Source organism: Mastomys coucha, unplaced genomic scaffold (genome assembly GCF_008632895.1).
Source record: "Mastomys coucha isolate ucsf_1 unplaced genomic scaffold, UCSF_Mcou_1 pScaffold16, whole genome shotgun sequence".
Lineage (NCBI taxonomy): Eukaryota > Metazoa > Chordata > Mammalia > Rodentia > Muridae > Mastomys > Mastomys coucha.
The window spans coordinates 39,099,550-39,120,464 of NW_022196898.1; the positions used below are offsets into that span (position 1 = coordinate 39,099,550).

The 20,915-nt window shown below is 43.9% G+C and overlaps 1 protein-coding gene across 7 annotated transcripts in view; it reads left to right on the forward strand.

Annotated features, from left to right (window-relative positions):
- Nucleotides 1-20,915, forward strand: part of Nup210l (nucleoporin 210 like) — a 107,681-nt gene that overhangs the window by 57,914 nt on the left and 28,852 nt on the right. For 6 of the 7 annotated variants that reach the window (XM_031374590.1, XM_031374589.1, XM_031374591.1 and 3 more), the window contains exons 17-27: nt 217-409; nt 2,772-2,860; nt 3,506-3,610; nt 4,051-4,152; nt 7,509-7,637; nt 9,789-9,916; nt 11,742-11,874; nt 14,642-14,704; nt 16,564-16,743; nt 17,078-17,158; nt 18,148-18,279. In XM_031374590.1, coding sequence (XP_031230450.1) covers nt 217-409; nt 2,772-2,860; nt 3,506-3,610; nt 4,051-4,152; nt 7,509-7,637; nt 9,789-9,916; nt 11,742-11,874; nt 14,642-14,704; nt 16,564-16,743; nt 17,078-17,158; nt 18,148-18,279 — 1,335 coding nt within the window. The remainder of the gene's footprint in view (nt 1-216; nt 410-2,771; nt 2,861-3,505; nt 3,611-4,050; nt 4,153-7,508; nt 7,638-9,788; nt 9,917-11,741; nt 11,875-14,641; nt 14,705-16,563; nt 16,744-17,077; nt 17,159-18,147; nt 18,280-20,915) is intronic. The other variant, XM_031374588.1, reaches the window with a different exon arrangement.

Sequence of the window (20,915 nt, forward strand, 5' to 3'; positions counted from 1 at the left end):
CTGTAGACCAGGCTAGCCTCAAACTCACAGACTACATAGATAGGGTGGTCAGACCAACCCACTGTTTGTTTGACCAGTCATAGCTTTGCTTCCAGCCTCAGTCCCATCACTGTGCTTTGGATCAGTCAAGGCCTTGCTCCTTAACACAGTCATTGCAGCCACCTACTGGGCTGACCTGATGACCCCTAGTCTTTATGACCTTTTATTATCGTGCAGATTCCTGTGTCCAGCTTAAGGGACTCAGTCCTAGAACTGGCAGTATTTGATCAACACGGGAGGAAATTTGATAATTTCAGCTCACTGATGCTAGAATGGAAATCTTCCAACAAGACGCTAGCCCATTTTGAAGATTCTAAGTCAGTGGAGATGGTAGCCAGAGATGATGGCAGTGGGCAGACCCGGCTGCACGGTATTGTACACAGTTTGCAAATGCCACAGGGCATTACTGAATGATTCATGTTGCTTCCTTAGGAGCAGTTGTTTCACTCTAAATTTTATCATGTTGCCTTTCATCTTTGATATTTGTGTATATTTATAAAAAAACACAGAGGTAGGATTAGCAGTGTTGTTCAGTGATAGAACATGTTTCTAGCTTGTATGAGATCCTGAGTTCTATCCCCAGTCCCAAGAAATCAAGAGGAGGCTGGTGGAAAAGGAGAGAAAAAGAAGAGGGGTCAATTGGGGGCCTGATTGCTTAACATGTATAAAAACCTGGATTTGATCTTCAGCCAGATAAATGGCATGATAGAAACACCGACCATCCCAGCAGAGGCGTGGCCATCTTTCAGTCTCCACAGTGAATTCAAAATATAAGCTTAAACTACATAAGACCCTGACTCAAAATTACAAAGCTATGAAATAAAATACGAAGTTACTCTGAGGGAGCTGTGGACATAACTCAGTGGTACAGCACTCGCCTCAATCATTAAGTAAGCTCTCCCAACAGCTTCCAGTAACTCGCATCATTTAACAAGACAGGATCTCTCCTGCCCCTTGCTCGCTCTATATATGCCCTGTTCTTCTAGCTTTTCCTCATCTTCATTGAACTAAAAGCTGTCTCTAGGGAATCTAGGAATGTCATGTCTTTCTTTACTCCAAGGCTGAAGTAAATATTCTGAGCCTTGCGTGGAGGCAGCTCAGAAGGCATAGGTCTTTAATCTAGTACGCAGGAGGCAGATGCAATCTCTGTGAGTTTGAGGCCAAGCCAGGGATATCCAATGAGAGCCCTGTCTCAAAAAAAAAGAAAGGAAAGAAAAGAAAAGGAAGAAAGAAAAAGAGGCACAGCAAGTTGTAAAGGAGCTTGCCATCACAGTGGTGACCTGAGTTCAAAGACTGATATGTTGGAAAGAGAGAACTCGCCCCGCACATGCGCTAGGACTCAGTGGCCCCCGGTTAGGCCGCTGGTTTTCTCTACAGGCCTCAGCATAAGCTGTGCTTTTCTTCCACCAAGCAGAGTGCTGGCTTTCCAGAGAAGCAAGCAGCTCTGGGGAGAACGGCAGCCTGTGTTTCTGTCAGTGGCAGCTTGAGTGCTGTCGCCCAGCTGGTCCCAAGCAGTGGCGGCTTCAAATCCACATTTTTGGGAAGGTTGTGCCTTTCTATCAGATTATTTTAATTTGACTCCTGGTGTAAGGTGTGCCAAAATTTAATACAACCAATTTAAGCTCATCCCTGACTAGCTTACAAATAAACGAGACTCGGACTATGGTTATTTTATTTGGCCTTGACAATTACTGGGGGTCACCCCGAATCTACTGTCCTAACTGCTGGCCTGGATACCTCCCCAGTAGTGTTCCCCAGATACATTGCTGTTCGTCCTGGCCACATGCTCATGGTCCATCTCCTCTCACAGCACCTTCCTCCTCTCTTCTTATTCTTCCTCCTTCCTCCCTGGTCGTTCCTCTCTCCTCTCTCTTCCCCACTCCCAACCAGGTAACTCAAAACCCACCTCCCTCTAATCTCTCCAGTAGTCAATTTTATTCAACATTAGTTTTAAGTGAAGGAATAAGGTTTGTACAACAAAAAATGGTAGCCATGAGAATTCACTCATAGACCTAGACCTTGGGTACAGAACTTAGCATTATAGTGTATAGCAATAGACCAAACCCCAACAACCCACTACATGCATACATTTTAAAGTAAAAATAATAAATAATGCTCCATTTTAAATTTTTGAGTGACTAATTGCCATGTATATAAAGATAAGTGAAGCTAAGAAAAGGCCCCAGGAGGCTGGAGAGATGGCTCAGTAGTTAAAAGTACTGGCTACTCTTCAGAGGACCCTGGTTCAATTCCCAACACCCACATGGCAGTTCACAGCTGCCTCTAACTCTAGTTCCAGGGCTTCTGATAGTCTCACACAGACATACATGCAGGGAAAACAACAGTGCACATAAAATAAAAATAAATTATAAAAAAAAGAAAAGTCCCTAAAAGACTGTTATTGTTATTTATAAATTGAAATTTTATACACAAAAATGTCCCCATATATTTGCTTTCAGCCCATTTTTGGATTTATAGGCCATTACAGGAAGAAAGAATTTTAGGTTTTGCCTGGCCTAGTTTCACAAGAGGTCAGTTTTTGGCTTGAAGTCACATAGCAGGTTCAGTACAAACCCAATGTTCTATTTTCTGTGGGTATTTCTCCCCTCTCAGCATTTTTCCCCAATAAAATACAATAAAATGTCACTTGGAAAAACCTGAGACAAACATTAGTTTTCTGGAGTCTGGTTTGCAGTGGGCACACCTGTTTTTACAGTGTTTTCCTGCTTTAGGCCATCAGATCCTTAAGGTGCATCAGATAAAGGGGACTGTGCTCATTGGAGTCAATTTTGCTGGTTATTCAGAGAAAAAAAGTCCAAAAGTGAGTGGAAATTATGATTAAGGAATACAAATTAGGGCCTGGCATAGCAGCACATGCCTGCAATTCCAGCCTGGGCTAATTAGTGAGATCTTATCTCAAAAATGAATGGTGGGTGGGTGGGGTATGAGGGACGGTGCGGGGTTGGGGGGTGCAGAGAGAGGACATAGAGTTGGAGTGAGCAGGGAAATGGGGCCCTAAGGAACATTGGAGTAGTAGGGAAAGATGGGGTCTGGGAAGAGTTGGGGAGGCAGAGGGGGATATAATCAAAGTATGTTGAATGAAATTCTCATTTAGGAACTAATAAAATTAAAGAAGGAAGGAAAGAAGGAGAAGAAGGAAAGGGAGAAAAAGGGGAAGAAATGGAAATTAATACAAGTTTCTAACTGGGCCTTCTTGTCTGGCCTCAGTGGGAGAGGATGCTCATCCTGCAGTGACTTGATGTGTGTGTGTGTGGGGGGGGGTTGGTACCCAGAGGAGAGGGGAGGGGGACACAGGGAAGGGACTGTGTGAGGGAGGACTGGAAGGAGGGGGGTTGCAATCAGGATGTAAAGTAAGTAAGTTAATTAGTGGAACAAAAGAGCTCCTCTCTAAGTCATTAGCTAGAAAGTTCTCAACTGTTCTCTGCTGTGCTCACTTCCTGGCTAGGGGATTTCCAACTCGCCAAGATCTGCGGGGATAGAACTGCTCCTGGTGGGAGACGTCATGGTCCAGCCTGAGACCACCACCATCTACAACCACCCTGATGTGAAGGTGAGGCACACAAGCCCAACAGAGGACACTACTGTGGTGCGGCCTCAGGATGCTTCACCCGCTGTTGAAAATCAAATACACATCCCCTGCTGGAGAGGAGGCCCAGCAGTTAGAGCACTGGACACTCTTCTAGAAGTCCTGAGTTCAAGTCCCGCTGAGCCAGCACCCACATGGCTGCTCTTAACTGGCTTTAACTTTAGTCTCATGGGATCCAATGCCCTCCTCTACTATGTGGACAAAACATATAATTAATTAAATCTTAAAAAAAGAGAAACTCTAACACACAGAGGTGACAGGAAGGATGAACTGCAGTGTCCTTTACAGCTGCTCTATGGCAGTCCCATTTTGTCCTCTGTCTGCCCACTGACCTTGTTTTAAGTAGAAGTCATCCTTTGGTCTATGAAGCAGAAAGCTTGGAACATTGTCTGATTTTCCTATAGGAGATATTTAATCTTGTGGAAGGATCTGGCTACTTTCTGATCAACAGCAGTGAGCAAGATCTCGTCACCATCACTTATATGGAAGCGGACAGCTCGGTCCAGGTAGCTCATCAAAGCTTCTAGACTGATGGTCTTGGGGCAAAGCACTTTTGTGAAGGGGTCTCATGGTGTAGTCCTGGCTAACCTGGAACTTGCTATGTAGACCAGGCTGGGCTAGAGCTCATAGAGGTTGACCTGTGTCTAACTCTGCCTCCCAAGTGCTGGGATTAAATGTCTGTGCTACCACCATGCATGGCTCTTTTCAGTATTTTAAAGTTTTCATTATAGAGGGTTGTTGGGTTTTTTGTCTGTCTGTTTGTTTGTTTGTTTTTTGAGACAGGGTTTCTCTGTGTAGCCCTAGCTGTCCTGGAACTCACTCTGTAGACCAGGCTAGCCTCGAATTCAGAAATCCTCCTGCTTCTGCCTCCCAAGTGCTGGGATTAAAGGTGTGTGCCACCACCGCCCGGCCCATTTTAGAGGTCTTTAACCTTCTTAGTTAGATATGTTCCAAGGTTTTTTGCTTTCTTTCTTTTTATTTCTTTCTTTCTTTTTTTTTTTTTTAAAGATTTATTCATTCATTTTATGTATGTGAGTACATTGTAGCTGTCTTCGGGCACACCAGAAGAAGGCATCGGGTCCTGTTTCAGATGATTGTGAGCCACCATGTGGTTGCTGGGACTTTGAACTCAGAACTTTGGAAGAACAGTCAGTGCTCTTAACCACTGAGCCATCTCTGCAGCCTGTTTTGCTTTATTTCTAACAGATCCTGCCTTTATTTGTGAAAACAGCACAGTAGACAAGCCACTTAGAAACTCTGTGCCTCGGGGAGGGGGGTGTGCCACATGGAAACTCTGCCTGTGGGGGATGGTGGAGGTCAGAGCAGCTACCTGAAAACCATGAGGGAGTAGTTGTGCCAGTCCATCAGTTTTCACGGTGACAGACAGAGTCCTTTGCTGTGGGGTCTTCACAGGTGCATGGGCTACTTTGGGTGCCTGAGATGGATGGAGGAAGAGGTGTCTCTGCCTTGGACTGGGCCTTGGCCTCTGGCTGGCAGTCTTGGACTCTGGCCATGTAACCAAGAATCCCACTTTTTTTGTTTGAGGTGGATGATGAAAACAGGTCCATGGACTGAGGGGAGCTTGTGCTGGGACCCTTCAGCGTTAGGGCCTTGACCTCACTACCTTTGACAAGGGCTTTGACCCTTTGGTACTGTCACCCACTGCCTTCACATTCTTTTTTTTTTTTTTTAAGATTTATTTATTTATTTTATGTGTATGAATACACTATAGCTGTACAGATGGCCGTGAGCCATCATGTGGCTGCTGGGAATTGAACTCAGGATGGCCCTGCTCACTCCAGCCCCACCTGCTCCACTGTAATATACTGTAGCTGGCTTCAGAGGCACTAAAAGAGAGCCTCAGATTTCATTACGGGTGGTTGTGAGCCACCATGTGGTTGCTGGGATCCGAACTCAGGACCTTCAGAAGAGCAGTCAGTGCTCTTACCCGCTGAGCCATCTCGCCAGCCCCTGCCTTCACATTCTTTGCTTGCAGCTTCTTCAGGCCTTTTTTTGTGCTTTCTGACAAAATGCATGCTCCTTAGGAACTTAGGGTTCATCCCCCTTAAGAGATTCCTGTCCTGGGCTGGATAGATTGTTCAGAGGTTAGGAGCCCTGGCAGCTCTTCAAGAGGACCCAGGTTCAATCCCCATAAAAATTTGTCAGTATAATTTTATCACATCTGTTGTCATGAAGGGATGTTGGCTTTTGTCAGCAGTATTTCCTGCATCTACTGAAATAACCATGTGATTCCTACCCTTGAGTCCAGGCAGATTATGGATGACATTAACTTGTATACATAGCACCAGCCCGTCATCGCTGCATTGTTGGTTAATAATATGCACTGGTGTTTTTCCTGCATGTACGTCTGTATGAAGGTGTAGGATCCTGGAACTGGAGTTACAGACAGTTGTAAGCTGCCACATAGGTGCTGGGCATTGAACCCTTCTGAGGAGCAGCCAGTGCTCTTAGCCACTGAGCCATCTTTCTAGGCCTTGATGTGTTTTTCTTTGTTGTTTTTTTCATTTTTGTTTTTCTGAGACATGGTCTCTCTCTGTGTAGCCCTCCCTGGTTGTCCAGGAACTTGCTCTGTAGACCAGTCTGGACTCAAACTGACAGAGATCCACCTGCCTCTGCCTCCCTAATGCTAGGATTAAAGGCATGTGCCACCACACCTGACTTGATATGTTCCTGAGTTGGTTTTGTTTTCCTTTGTTTTTTCTTTTCTTTTTTTTTTAAATGTATTTATTTATTATACGTAAGTACACTGTAGTTGTCTTCAGACACTCCAGAAGAGGGCATCAGATCTCATTACAGATGGTTGTGAGCTACCATGTGGTTGCTGGGATTTGAACTCAGGACCTTGGGAAGAGCAGTCAGTGCTCTTAACCACTGAGCCATCTCTCCAGCCCCTTTGTTTTTTCAAAAAGGTTTTTAAGACAGGATCTCACTGGTTGCCCTGGCTGGCCTGGTACTCATTACATAGACAAAGCTGGTTTTGAACTCCCAGAGATCCACCTGCCCCTACCTCACAAGTGCTAGGATTAAAGGTACGTGCCACCATGCCTGCCTATAATATTTGTGTTTAATAAAATGTTTATTACTAGTCTTTTTTTTTTTTTTGGTTTTTCGAGACAGGGTTTCTCTGTATAGCCCTGGCTATCCTAGAACTCACTCTGTAGACCAGGCTGGCCTCGAACTCAGAAATCTACCTGCCTCTGCCTCCCAAGTGCTAAGATTAAAGGCGTGCGCCACCACCACCCGGCTTATTACTAGTCTTTTAAGTTATGTGTATACATGTTTCAGTGTGTGGGTTTGTGCACATGAGTGCATATGGCCACTAGGGCCAGAGAAAGTCATCTGGTCCACCGGAGCTGGAGTTACAAGCAGCTGTAAATCATGCCATTTGTGTGCTGGGGACTGAACTGGAGTCCTCTGGAAAGACGTTATGTGCTCTTGACCACTGAGCCATCTCCCCAGCTTCTGTGAACTTTACATCTTGATTGGCAGGCAAAAGGAAACTGTGTACCACTCTGGGCTTAGTTTGAACATAGGAGACCTCAAAGCCCGCCCCCACAGTGACACACTTCCTCCAACAAAAATCACACGTATTCCAATAAGGCCAAACCTCCTAAAAGTGCTATTCCCTATGGGCCAAGCATTCAAATACAACACGTGAGTCTGCAGAGGTCATGCTCATTCAAACCACCACAATAGCACATATCCATTTGATTTTTATCCATGAAATCTGTTCCCTGCTGATAACTAAGATATATGTTAGATGCTTCTGGATTTCAAGTTCCTTAACCTTTGTTTCCACATGTGGTTTTGCCTCAACTAAACACCATCTTCTTCCTTCTAGTTAGTTCCAGCACATCCTGGATTTCTAACCCTGAAAGTGTATGACCTGTGCCTGGCCTACTTGGGTCCAGCGATGGCCCAGGTCAGGGTATCAGACATCCAGGAGGTAGAGCTGGATCTGATCGATAAGGTGAGAGTTGTTTTTTTCTGATAAAGCCTGAGAATTGTTTCTTGTCAGGAGTGACAAGCTTTATTCATTGCCCCTACAATATTTTAACACAGTCTCTCCTCAGCTACAGTTCCCGCCAAGACTTCAGACTAATAAAATGCCAGCCCTTAAAGACCCTTTGGCCATTGTCCACTCTCGCCCCTCAGGAGCATGTCCTCTTCTGCAATCAACTGTCATCTTCTCCACAAAAACAAATCAAATGAAACAGAACCCAAAAAACACCATTCCAATGTTAAACATGATGAAAATTAAGACGAATAAAATGGGCACTTTTAGGAGGTCGGGTTGATTTATTGCTTGTTGAGAAGGAGTCTCACCCTATAGCCCAGGCTAGCCTAGAGCTCACTATGTGTAACCCATGCTGTTTCAGTTTCCCAGAAATTCTACCAATTGCTAAGCCTCAGCCTTAATTCAGGACTGATAAGTAAAATGTTAAAAACACACTTAAACCAGGCATGGTGATGTATACTTATAATCCCAGCATTTAGGAGTCTGAAGCAAAAAAAAAAAAAAAAAAAAGAAAAGAAAGAAAGAAAGAAAGAAAAGAAAAAAAGAAAAAAAGATATTGTGGCCATCCGAGGCTATATTGGAAGACCTTGGCTCAAAAAATAAAAGGGAGTTGTGGGGAAAATATAAGCCCAGTGCAATGTTAACAAAAAATTTAATTTTATAATATCCAAGAAGAGCTGGGACGTGATGGTGCATGCCTTTAATCCCAGCACTTGGGAGGCAGCCGCAGGCAGATTTCTGAGTTCGAGGCCAGCCTGGTCTACAGAGTGAGTTCCAGGACAGGCAGGGCTGCACAGAGAACAGCCTACTGTCTTTCTCCACACACATGTGGAGGGGTTCAGAATGGGACTTCTAATGTGTATCCCTGACTCTCCTAGAACTCACTCTTTAAACCAGGCTGACCTCGAACTCATAGATATCTATCTGACTCTGTTTCCCCAGTGTTGAGATTAAAGACGTACCCTACTACCTGGCTAGTAATAAATTTTTAAAATCCAAGAAGAGACTGTGGATATAGGTAAGTTCAGAGAGTCCTTACGTGACCTGCATAAATCCTGGGTTCACTCTCCACACCAATGTCCAAGGTGTAGTGGTGCAAGTCTGTAATCCCAGGAGGTGAGGGCATCCACTAAATAGTGAGTTCAAGGCCATTTTAGAATACGGAACCCTATCAAAGCAACAACAACAAAATCCAAAAGGAGGCCATAGAGGCTCACTTCAATCCCAGCACTCAGGACACTAAGATTGCCATGAGTTTGAAGCTAACATAGGGTACACAGTGAGATCCAGACCAGCCTGGGCTACAGGGTTAGATGCTGACTTGAGAGAGAGAGAGAGAAAGAGAGAGAGAGAGAGAGAGAGAGAGAGAGAGAGAGAGAGAGAGAGAGCGCACAAGCAATCCCTGAATGCAAGAGGCAGAGTCAAGCAGATCTCTGTGAGTTTAAAACTAACCCATTGTGCTGGCAGTGGTAGCGCACGCCTTTAATCCCAGCACTTGGGAGGCAGAGGCAGGTGGATTTCTGAGTTTGAGGCCAGCCTGGTCTACAGAGTGAGTTCCAGGACAGCCAGGGATACACAGAGAAACCCTGTCTCAGAAAAAAACAAAAAACAAAAAACCTAACCTGTTATAAATAATGAGCTTCAGGCCAGCCTGGGCTACAAGAGTTGGGAGGGAGGAAGAGGAGACACAGACAAACAGAGGTGGATGGCTAGGTGGCTCACTGGTAAGAGTACCTACTGCGAAGCCTGAGGAGCTGAGCTCAGTCCTAGGACCCACAAGGTGAAAGAAGAGAATAACTCCTGCAAATTGTCCTCTGATCTCCCTGGTGCCCTATAATGTGTACAGGTGTGCACATATAATCAAGTTAATACATGAAAGAAAGGAAGGAAGGAAGGAAGGAAGGAAGGAAGAAAGAAAGAGAGAGAGAAAGAGAGAAAGAAAGAATAAAGTAAATAAATCCACAGGGGAAAAAACAAATAGTACACACAGGGTAAACTGACCAGAGGCATTCCAGAAACATCTAGCATGCACAGAAATGTCTGCCCCTCAGAAATCCTTACTTAACAGACACCTGTCACTTGCTGCCTTTTTTCAACTACTAGGTTGAGATCGGGAAAACCATGTTAGTGGTTGTGAGGGTTCTTGGCTCTTCCAAACACCCTTTCCGGAACAAGTACTTCAGAAGCATGGATGTCAGGCTGCAGCTGGCATCTACCATTGTCACCCTGAGGTAAGTTCCACTCAGTATCTCTCTTTTCCTAAGCTGAGAGTCTCCCTCTTCATATCCTCTCGGCTTCCCTTAGTTTAGTCTGATTGCTTTCTGTCCTTTCTGTATAGCCTTCTCAGTACATACCCTCCTCTCCATCAGTGTCCCTGGGAAATATTCATCCAGGCTGGGTGCTGTGGTGCACAGCTGTAACCCCAGCATTCAGGAGGCTAGACGCAAATATCACATTTAAGGCCAGTCTGCGTTACCCAGAACTCCCTCAAAAGTTAAAATAATGGGGCAGGAGAGGTTGCTCAGTGGTTAGAGCACTGACTCCTCTTCCAGAGGATCTGGGTTTGATTTCCAGAGCTTGCTTGGTGGCTTACAATCATCTGTAACTCCAGTTCCAGGAGATCTGACGGCCTCTTCTAGCCTCCTCGGAAACCAGACACACAAGTGATCCACAGACATGCATGTAAACCAAACACCCATACATGTAAAATAAAAGCATAAAATTAAATATTAAAATTAAAACATCCAAGATCCCTAAATGCCTTGTTTAAACACTAAAATATGTCATTGCTGTTTTTCTTTTCTTTTTTTTTTTTAAGGTTTATTTGGTTTTTTTGTTTTGTTTTGTTTTGGTTTGGTTTGGTATTTTTGAGACAAGGTTTCTCTGTATAGCTCTGGCTGTCCTGGAACTCACTCTGTAGACCAGGCTGGCCTCGAACTCAGAAATCCACCTGCCTCTGTCTCCCAAGTGCTGGAATTAAAGGCATGTGCCACCACCACCTGGCTCGGTTTATTTGTTTATTATATGTAAGTACACTGTAGCTGTCTTCAGATGCACCAGAAGGGGGCATCAGATCTCATTATGGATGGTTGCGAGCCACCATGTGCTTGCTGGGATTTGAACTCAGGACCTTCAGAAGAGCAGTCAGTGCTCTTAACCCCTGAGCCATCTCTCCAGCCCGCTGTTTTTATTTTCTAAAACTCTCCTTGGATGTTATCTTCTGGGAGTGCCTCAGCCTGGAAGACCTTCAAAAATTGTCCAACAAACTTTCTTGATAGTCTACTTCGAAAAAGAAGACATATAAGAATTCCCTGAGGGGTCTGGAGAGATAGCTCAACAGTTAAGAGCACTGACTGCTCTTCCAAAGGTCCTCAGTTCAATTCCTAGCAACCACATGGTGGCTCACAACCATCTGTAATGGGATCTGATGTTTTCTTCTGGTGTGTCTGAAGACAGCTACAGTGTACTCATCTAAAAAAATAAATAAACAAATCTAAAAAAAAAAAAAAGAATCCCCTGAGCACAGTGGCTTACACCTGTCTGTCATCCCAGACATCTTGGGAGATGGAGACAGGATTGTGAGTTCAAGGCTATCCTGGGTTATATGAGATACTGTCTCAAAATACAAAAAGAAAGTGCTCAGGAATATTGTCCTCACAATGCTGCACTCTGTTCTCATCACACTTAATCCTTTCAGCCTAAAAGAAAGGTTTTGCTCCCCAGGAACTTCTTGTCATTGCAGGAAATGAGTCTTGACTCTGGAGATTCATTTTCTGGAAGGTCCATTTAGCAAAAATTAAAATATATTAAGCATCTTAGAAAGATGAATTACTGATCCTTCTCAAAACCAGATCTTAGCAGGGCTTACTGGCATTTTTAATTAATCCTTTAATCCCAGCACTAGGAGGCAGAGGAAGGCAGATCTCTGTAAGTTCCTGGCCAGTCTACATGGAAAGTTCCAGGCCAGCCAGAGCTACATAGAGTCTGTCTACATACATACTGTCTCAAACAAAGACTGCCAGATCTTTCTTACCGGTACCACATGGATCGTTACAGGTTAATGGAAGATCAGGATGAGTACTCTGAAAACTACATGCTTCGTGCTGTCACTGTTGGACAAACCACACTTGTAGCCATTGCCACAGACAGAACAGGGAGGAAATTCACATCTGTGCCTCGGCATATTGAGGTGAGTAAAGGCCCTCGTGTCCTTGCTTCAAAGCATTGTCCTTTCCCGTTTATACACAATATGTTTTGGTGGGGGATTTCCTGTGTATAATTGTTTTCTTCTCTCCAAGATTAATAAATACATGGGATATAGTTCTTGTAGAAAATTTAGAAAGCACACATAAAAAATTTATATGTATGTGTTAATACATATACATATATGTGCATATATACAAAATTTATATGTACACACATATATGTACATATATATGCATGAGCTGGTGAGACAGCTCCACTGGTACCTGATGTGAAAGGCTGATGCCATTTGAGTTCAGGCCCTGGAACACACAATAGAAAGAGAACTGACTCCTGGAAGTTGTCCTCTGCCTCCATACTTATTTTTTTTTTTAAAGATTTATTTATTGTTATAAATGAGTACACTGTAGCTGTCTTTGGACCACCAGAAGAGGGTATCAGATCTTATTACGGGTGGTTGTAAGCCACCATGTGGTTGCTGGGATTTGAACTCACGACCTTCGGAAGAACAATCAGTGCTCTTGCCCACTGAGCCATCTCACCAGCCCGCCTCCATACTTATAACATGTATATACATATACGCTAATAAAAATGAATTAATTAGCCAGATATGGTGGTACCCACCTTTAGTCCTAGCATTGTGGAGGCATCAGCAGGTGGATCTCCATGGATTTGAGGCCAACCTGGACTACATAACGAGTTCCAGGGAAGCCAGGCCTACATAGTGATCCCATAGTGAGACCCTGTCTCAAAAATCACTAAAAAAGTTCCACATAGTTGTGAGCTGTTACATGGGTGCTAGGAATCAAACCTGAGTCCTCTGGAAGATCAGCCAGTGTTCTTGACCACTCAGCCCTCTCTCCAGCTTCTTCCTATCTCCTCTTGCTTTTTCCTTCTATCTCCTTCTCTTGGCATCAGATTCCTAAGCTCAGTGATTCTCCTGCCTCAACCTTGTCAGCACACAGTCACAGGCATGCACCAAAGCCCCACGCTCTTCCCATATGTATATTTTATATATGATAGGGTCTCACTCTGTAGTCCAGGCCAGTTTAGAACTCACTATGTAGAGCAGGTTGGCCTTGAACCCAAAGAGATCTACCTACTTCTGCCTTCCAAGTCCTGTATTAAAGGCATGTATCACCATGGATGGCCTCTGAAAAATTTAACATAATGGCTGAGCAGTGGTGGCACGCATCTTTAATCCCAGCACTTGGGAGGCAGAGGCAGGCAGATTTCTGAGTTCGAGGCCGGCTTGGTCTACAGAGTGAGTTCCAGGACAGCCAAGGCTACACAGAGAAACCCTGTCTCTAATAAACCAAAAATAAATAAATAAATAAATAAATAAATAAATAAATAAATAAATAAGGTAAAGAATGGTTCAAGAAGATACCCACCATTGACCTCTGACCTCCACAAAAATGCACACAATACACACATATACGAATATGAAGACATTATCTGTAAGGTAAACAACCCAGCAAATGTTTGTACAGAGTAACTTCTTATGCCATTAAAAGGTTATTATAGAACTAGAGATATGGCTCAATGGTTAAAAGCACCGGTTGCTCTTCCAGAAGACCTGGGTACAGTTCCAGCACCCACAGGGCAAATCACAACTCCAGTCTCAGGGGATCTGACGCCCTCTTCTGACCTCTGAAATAAGGTGCACTGGCATACATGAAGGCAGAATACTCACACATATAACGTAGAATTTCTTTTTAACTTTCAAGATCATTGTAAGACAAAAGCAGGAGGACTTTTGAAAGTTCAAGGCCAGCCTCATCTGCATAGTAAGCCTCTGGCAAGCCAGAGCTACATCAGGACACTATCTGCAAAAAACAAGATTGATAGATAGTTGAAAGACAGAGGCTTGGCAGTGAAGTGCTTGACTAGCATCCATAGGACCCTAGGTTCTATCCACAACATGAAAAACAAAAAAGATAGCTGTCAGCCAGACTTCTACACTTTTTTAAAGATTTATTTATTTATTTATTTTATATGAGTATACTGTAGTTGTCTTCAGATACACCAGAAGAGGGCATCAGATCCCATTACAGATGGTTGTGAGCCACCATGTGGTTGCTGGGAATTGAACTCAGGACCTCTGGAAGAAGAGTCAGTGTTCTTAACTGCTGAGCCATCTCTCCAGTCCCAACTTTTACATTTTTAAATGATATATTTACTTTTATTTCCTAAGCCTTAATTGGTGTTTTGCCTGCATGTGTGTCTGTCTGAGGGTGTTGGATCCCCCGGAACTGGAGTTACAGACAGTTGTGAGCCACCATGTGGGTGCTGGGAACTGAACCTGGGTCCTCAGAAGATCAGCCAGTGTTCTTCGGAACTATCTCTCCAGCCCCCATGTCTTTGCATGTTGTAAGCTGATATACACCTGAGAATGAACCATGTTGTTTTCTCTACTTTATGGAAAAGAAAGAAGCCTTAAGTATAATCTTATCTTTTTTACATGTATTTTGTGTGTGGGAGGGGCACTCATGCCACAGACAGGATGTGGAGGTAAGAGGGACCAGACCTGGGTCGTCAGGCTTGGTCAAGTGCCTTTACCTTGTAAATAGAATCTTAATGAGTAGGCAGAGTGAGTTGTTTAAACACTATTAAATGGGTTTGCTGATATAAATAAAACCAAAGTGCGTAGTGTGGTGGGTTTGTTTGTGTGCAGTGAGCAGTTTCATGAGGAGAAAGCTACAAACAGCAGAGCCCACGGTGGCTGATGCCGCCCCTTTTGTTTCCCCCAGGTCTTTCCTCCATTCAGACTTGTTCCTGAAAAAATGACCCTGATTGCAACTAACATGATGCAGGTGATCTTTCTTATGGTTTGTTTGTGGGTTTAATTTTAGTTTTTTTTTAAAGATTTATTTATTTATTTATTTATTTATTTATTTATTTAATGTATATGAGTACACTGTTGCTGTCTGCAGACACACCAGAAGAGGGCATCGGATCCCCATTACAGATGGTTGTGAACCACCATGTGGTTGCTGGGAATTGAACTTAGGACCTCTGGAATAGCAGTCAGTGCTCTTAATCACTGAGCCATCTCTCCAGCCCTAATTTTAGGTTTTTAAAAATAATTTGTTTATTACTTCTGTATGTGCATTGGTGTTTTCCCTACATGTATGTATGTTTGTGCCAATCCCCCTGGAACTGGACTTACAGACAGTTGCAAGCTGCTACATGGGTACCAGGAGTTGAAGCCGGGTCCTCTGAAAGGGCAGTCAGTGCTATTTATCACTAAGCTATCTTTCTAGCCTCTTAATTTTGTTTTTGGAGTCAGGACCTTGTTATGCAGCTCAGGCTAGCCTCAAACTCCTGACATCCCTCCAGCCTCAGACTTTCAAGACCTAGGATTGCAGATGTATGCCTGTGATCAATGACAATCTATATCAATGATATAGATGATTTTTTTAAATGTTGAGGTTTATTTTATTTTATGTGTATGAGTGTTTGCCTGTGTGTTTATATGTGTATCACATGCAATACTCAAGGATGCCAGAAGAGGTATCGGGTCATGGAACTGGAGTTCCAGATGGTTGTGAGCTGCCTGCCATATGGGTGCTGGAAATCGAACCTGGTCCTCTGGAAGGACAACTAATGCTCTTAACCACTGAGCTATCTCTCAAACATGCTTTAAAGCATTAAAAATGCTTTTAAAGTAGAAAACATAATTTGCCTTTTCTGTTTTTTTTTTTAAAGATTTATTTATTCCATGCGTATGAGTACACACTGTAGCTGTCTTCAGACACACCAGAAGAGGGCATCAGATCCCATTTCAGATGGTTGTGAGCCACCATGTGGTTGCTGGGAATTGATCTCAGGACCTCTGGAAGAGGAGTCAGTGCTCTTAACCACTGAGCCAGCCTGCTTTTCTGTTTTACATACATACATGTCCTCTCCTGCATGCCCAGCACAGCTGGGTCTAATGAAGAAGAAGGTAAGTTTTCCCATCCATGACACATGTGGCATAAACACTCTTGGAGTCCTGTGGGTCATTTGCAGCATACATTTCTTCTACACACATTTATGATGATGCAGGATGTGCTGGCCTGGAAGTAGAGGAGGTCAAGTTACTTGAAAAAAAAATATTAAGAGAAGAGGTGTGGGTCTAGAGAGATGGCTCAGCGGTTAAGAGCACCGACTGCTCTTCCACAGGTCCTGAGTTCAATTTCCAGCAACCACATGGTGGTTCACAACCATCTGTAATGGGGATCCGATGCCCTCTTCTGGTGTTTGGTACTCATATACATAAAATTAAAAAAAAAATCATTTGAAAAAGTAAAGAGGGCTGGTGAGATGGCTCAGCGGGTAAGAGCACCGATTGCTCTTCCGAAGGTCATGAGTTCAAATCCCAGCAACCACATGGTGGCTCACAACCACCTGTAATGAGATCTGATGCCCTCTTCTGGTGCATCTGAAGACAGCTACAGTGTACTTGTAATAAATAAATAATAAATAAATAAAAAAAAAAAAAAAAAAAAAAAAAAAAAAAAAAAAAAAAAGAGCAGCCCGCTCTCCAGCATTCGAGCTGTCTGTCCAGCTAAGCCCTTGTGTATATGAATGTCCACATTAAAAGACTTAAACAAAAAAAAAAAGAAAGAAAAAGAAAACAAAAGAAAAGAGGTCTGACTTTTTCTGTTCTTCTGGTGTTTCTAAATTCCAGATAATGTCTGAAGGTGGCCCTCAGCCCCAGTCCATCATTCACTTCTCTATCAGCAATCAGACTGTAGCTGTTGTTAACAGGAGGGGGCAAGTTACAGGGAAAGTGGTCGGCACGGCTGTGGTCCATGGCACCATCCAGACAGTGAATGAAGACACAGGCAAAGTCATTGTGTTTTCCCAGGTATCCTTGCTGTGCCATTTCTGCTCTTAAATCTTGGGGTGTTGGGTGCAGGTGACAATGAGGGTGCCAGCAGACCAGGAGTGTCCTTCTGGTGCCCCTCATCTGACATAGAAAACACGCGGGCTTTGGTGGAGAACCCACAGAGGTCTTGCACTGTCGTAAGATGTGGTCCCTATCCTTATAGAACTTTTTCAAAAGAACAAATTCAAACATACATGATAGGGGTTTTTGTTGTTGTTGAACATCAGAAATAGTATAATGAGCTAGTTGTAAGCATCTCTGTCAGCCCACAGACGCCTCCCTGGCCTAAGCTTGCTCTCCACCTGTTGAGCAGGATGAAGTCCAAATCGAAGTTGTCCAGCTCCAGGCTATTAGGATCCTTGCAGCTGCCACTCGACTCATCACAGCCACTGAGGTCAGTTGCACAAAGCAAGTGCGCCCCCAAGTCTGCTTCTATTTTTTTTTTTTTTTTTTTTGGTTTTTCGAGACAGGGTTTCTCTGTAGGAACTCACTCTGTAGACCAGGCTGGCCTTGAACTCAGAAATCTCTGCCTCTGCCTTCCAAGTACTGGGATTAAAGGTGTGCGCCAACCCTGCCCAGCTCTATTTTTTTTTAAGATTTTTTTTTAAGATTTATTTATTATTATATGTAAATACACTGTAGCTGTCCTCAGACACACCAGAAGAGGGCATCAGATCTCATTCTGGATGGTTGTGAGCCATCCATGTGGTTGCTGGGACTTGAACTCTGACCTCTGGAAGAGCAGTCAGTGCTCTTAACCACTGAGCCATCTCACCAGCCCCAGCACATGCCTTTAATCCCAGCACTTGGGAGGCAGAGGCAGGCAGATTTCTGAGTTGGAGGCCAGCCTGGTCTACAGAGTGAGTTCCAGGACAGGCAGGGCTATACAGAGAAACTCTGTCTAGAAAAACAAACAAGCAAGCAAAAACAAACAAACAAACAAAGATTTACTTATTTAAATTTTATGCATATAGGTGTTTTCTGACATGTATATCTATCGATGTACCACATGATAGCCACGTGGGGCCAAAGAAGGCATTGGATCCACTAGAACTAGGGTTACAGACAGTTGTTTACAGACAGTTATGAGACATCATGTGGGTGCGGGAATGGAACCTGGGTCCTTGGGAAGAAAGCTGGGTGCTCTTAATGGCTGAGCCATCTTTTTAGCCCTAGATGTGTGCTCTCCTTGATACAGGGTCTTAATATAGCCCTTGCTAGCCTGAAACCCAAGATAATCTTCATGCCTCAGCCTCCAAAATCCTGGGATCCCAGGTATATGCATCATGCCCAGCTCTGGGTTGGTACAGAGCTGTGCTCTGGGCTCACTGTCTGGATAATCTAGGTAGGCAGTGTGTACAGCACATCACGCTTTCTTTGCAGATGCCCGTGTACGTCATGGGGGTGACGAGTACTCAGACTCCCTTCTCCTTCAGCAACGCCCACCCCATGCTCACATTCCACTGGTCCATGAGCAAAAGGGACGTGCTGGATCTGGTACCCAGGCATTCAGAGGTATGAATTTACCTGTTTATATATTGCCATGAGAGTCTGAGGATTGATTATTAGTTCTTAATTACAGGGGTATACATGAGTACAGGAGTCCTTGGAGGCAAGAACCATCAGGTTCCCCTGGAGCTAGCATCCCGGCAGCAGTGAGCTGGGGTCCTCTGCAAAAGCAAGCGCTCCTAACTGCTGCTCTTCAGCCCTTTACCTCCCACAAATTTGGGGTGGGGAAGGGAGTGACTTGGAGTCACTGTTTAGAACTGGCTAAATAATAGAACTCACTGTGTGCACTAGATTGGCCTTGAACTTACCGTGATCCTCCTGCCTCTGCTTTCTGAGTGCTGGGATCATGAGTGCACAGCATCATGCCTGTCTCACCTTAGGGATCTTTTTGTTGCCCAACATTATGAATTGTTTATTATTTAGGCTTAAGTTGACATAATTTCATTAATGCAAAAGCTTATCATTTAAAAAATAATTATAACAGAAGCAAGAAAATATAGTTTATATGTAATTCAAGTGAAAGACAAAAAAAATAGTTACACAGTGTCCTGTTTCTGGAATTTGTTTTTGTCCAGGAACTTAAAATTCAACCTGGAATGATGTAAGTATCAGCCTCTCTTTTGTGAATATTCACATCTGGGAATTTAAATTCCTACAGGCTCGTCTGATTGCTGATGACATTTCTTGGCCTGATTACTTCGGTTTAGCGCATGGAGGACCTTAGTGCTTTCCGTAGCTTGGGAATGTGCATAAAGTGCAAGTGTGAGGCCCTGAATGTTTGAGTCTTAAAAAGACTGTCTTTGAACTAGCATAATGAGCATAGTGGTGTACACCTTTGATCCTAGCACTTTGGGAGGCAGAGGCAGGTCTCAGAGTTCTAATCTAGCCTGGTCTACATAGCAAATCTCAGGCTAGCCAGAGCTATACCTTATCTCAAAATTAATTAATAAAAAGAAAAAGATTTTTAAGTTTTGAAAATGGTTTTCATGCCCATCCCATCACACCTCACACTGAAGCCTGAGAAAGACAAAGGAGAGCCGCCTGACCGACCTCCAGAGGGATGCCTTTCTTGTCTCCCACTTCATCTGAGACTGTGTGAATCCATCTTTAGAAGCCACTCGAACCTCTGTGAATGACTTGGAGATCACACAGAGGGACCCTGGGAATCTTCACAGTCTTGGCTTGCCTTAGGCTGCTCATGGTGCTGGGAAAAGGAAGGGAAATGAGGGAAGAAAACAAGTCCTTAAATGAGTTGTGGTAGAATATACGGGGCGGGGGCTGGGGGAGGGATATTTTTTAATATAAAATCCACTTACTTTTACTATTATGTGGCTTGGTCTTTTGTCTGCACATACATACATCTCTGAGAGTGTCAGAAGTTCTGAATCTGGAGTTACAGACAGGTTTGAGCTGCTATGTGGATGCTGGAACCCATGTCCTCTGGAAGAGTACCAGTGCTCTTAACTGTGAGCCACTTCTCCAGCCCTGGTAGAATACACTTGGAATCCTAGAATTTAGGAGGCCGAGTCAAGAGGATTGAAAATGAGGCTAGCATGGACAACATAGTGAGACCCTTTCTGGAAAAAAGAAAAAAGAAAAGAAAAGGAAGGAAGGAGAAGAAAAACCCAGTGTGGTGCTATATCCCTATAATCCTGGCACTAGAGAGGTAGAGACAGGAGGATCAGGAGTTCAAGGTCATCTTGAAATACATAGCAAGATCAAGGCTGGTCTGGGGTATATGAAATTTTGTGTCAATGGACTAGAGAGGTGGCTCTTCCAGAGGACCCAAGTTTGATTCCTAGCACCCACATGGCAGCTCACAATCATCTAACTCCAGTCCCAGAGGATCCAACACTGTCTTAGTCAAGGTTTCTATTCCTGCACAAACATCATGACCAAGAAGCAAGTTGGAGAGGAAAGGGTTTATTCAGCTTACTTCCACATTACTGCTTATCACCAAAGGAAGTCAGGACTGGAACTCAAGCAGGTCAGGAAGCAGGAGCTGATGCAGAGGTCATGAAGGGATGTTTCTTACTGGCTTGCTTCCCTGGCTTGCTCAACCTGCTCTCTTATAGAACCCAAGTCCTCCAGCCCAGGGATGGCACCACCCACAAGGGGCCCTACCCCCTTGATCACTAATTGAGAAAATGCCCCACAGCTGGATCTCATGGAGGCACTTCCCCAACTGAAGCTCTCTTCTCTGTGATAACTCCAGCCTGGGTCAAGTTGGCACACAAAACCAACCAGTACAAACACACTCTTCTGGTCTACATGGGCACTGCACACATACACACACACTGCACAGATATTCACGCTGGCAAAACACCCATACACATAAAATAAAAATGAAAATAACCGGGCTGGGGAGATAGCTCAGCAGTTAAGAGCACTGACTACTCTTCCAGAGGTCCTGAGTTTGATTCCCAGCAACCACATGGTGGCTCACACCCATCTGTAATAGGGATCTGATGCCCTCTTCTGGTGTGTCTGAAAATAGTGACAGTGTACTCACATACATAAAATAAATACATCTTTTTTTAAAAAACCTATATACATAAAAATAAATATATTTTGTTTCTTGGTTTTTCGAGACAGGGTTTCTCTGAGTAGCCCTGGCTGTCCTGGAACTCACTTTGTAGACC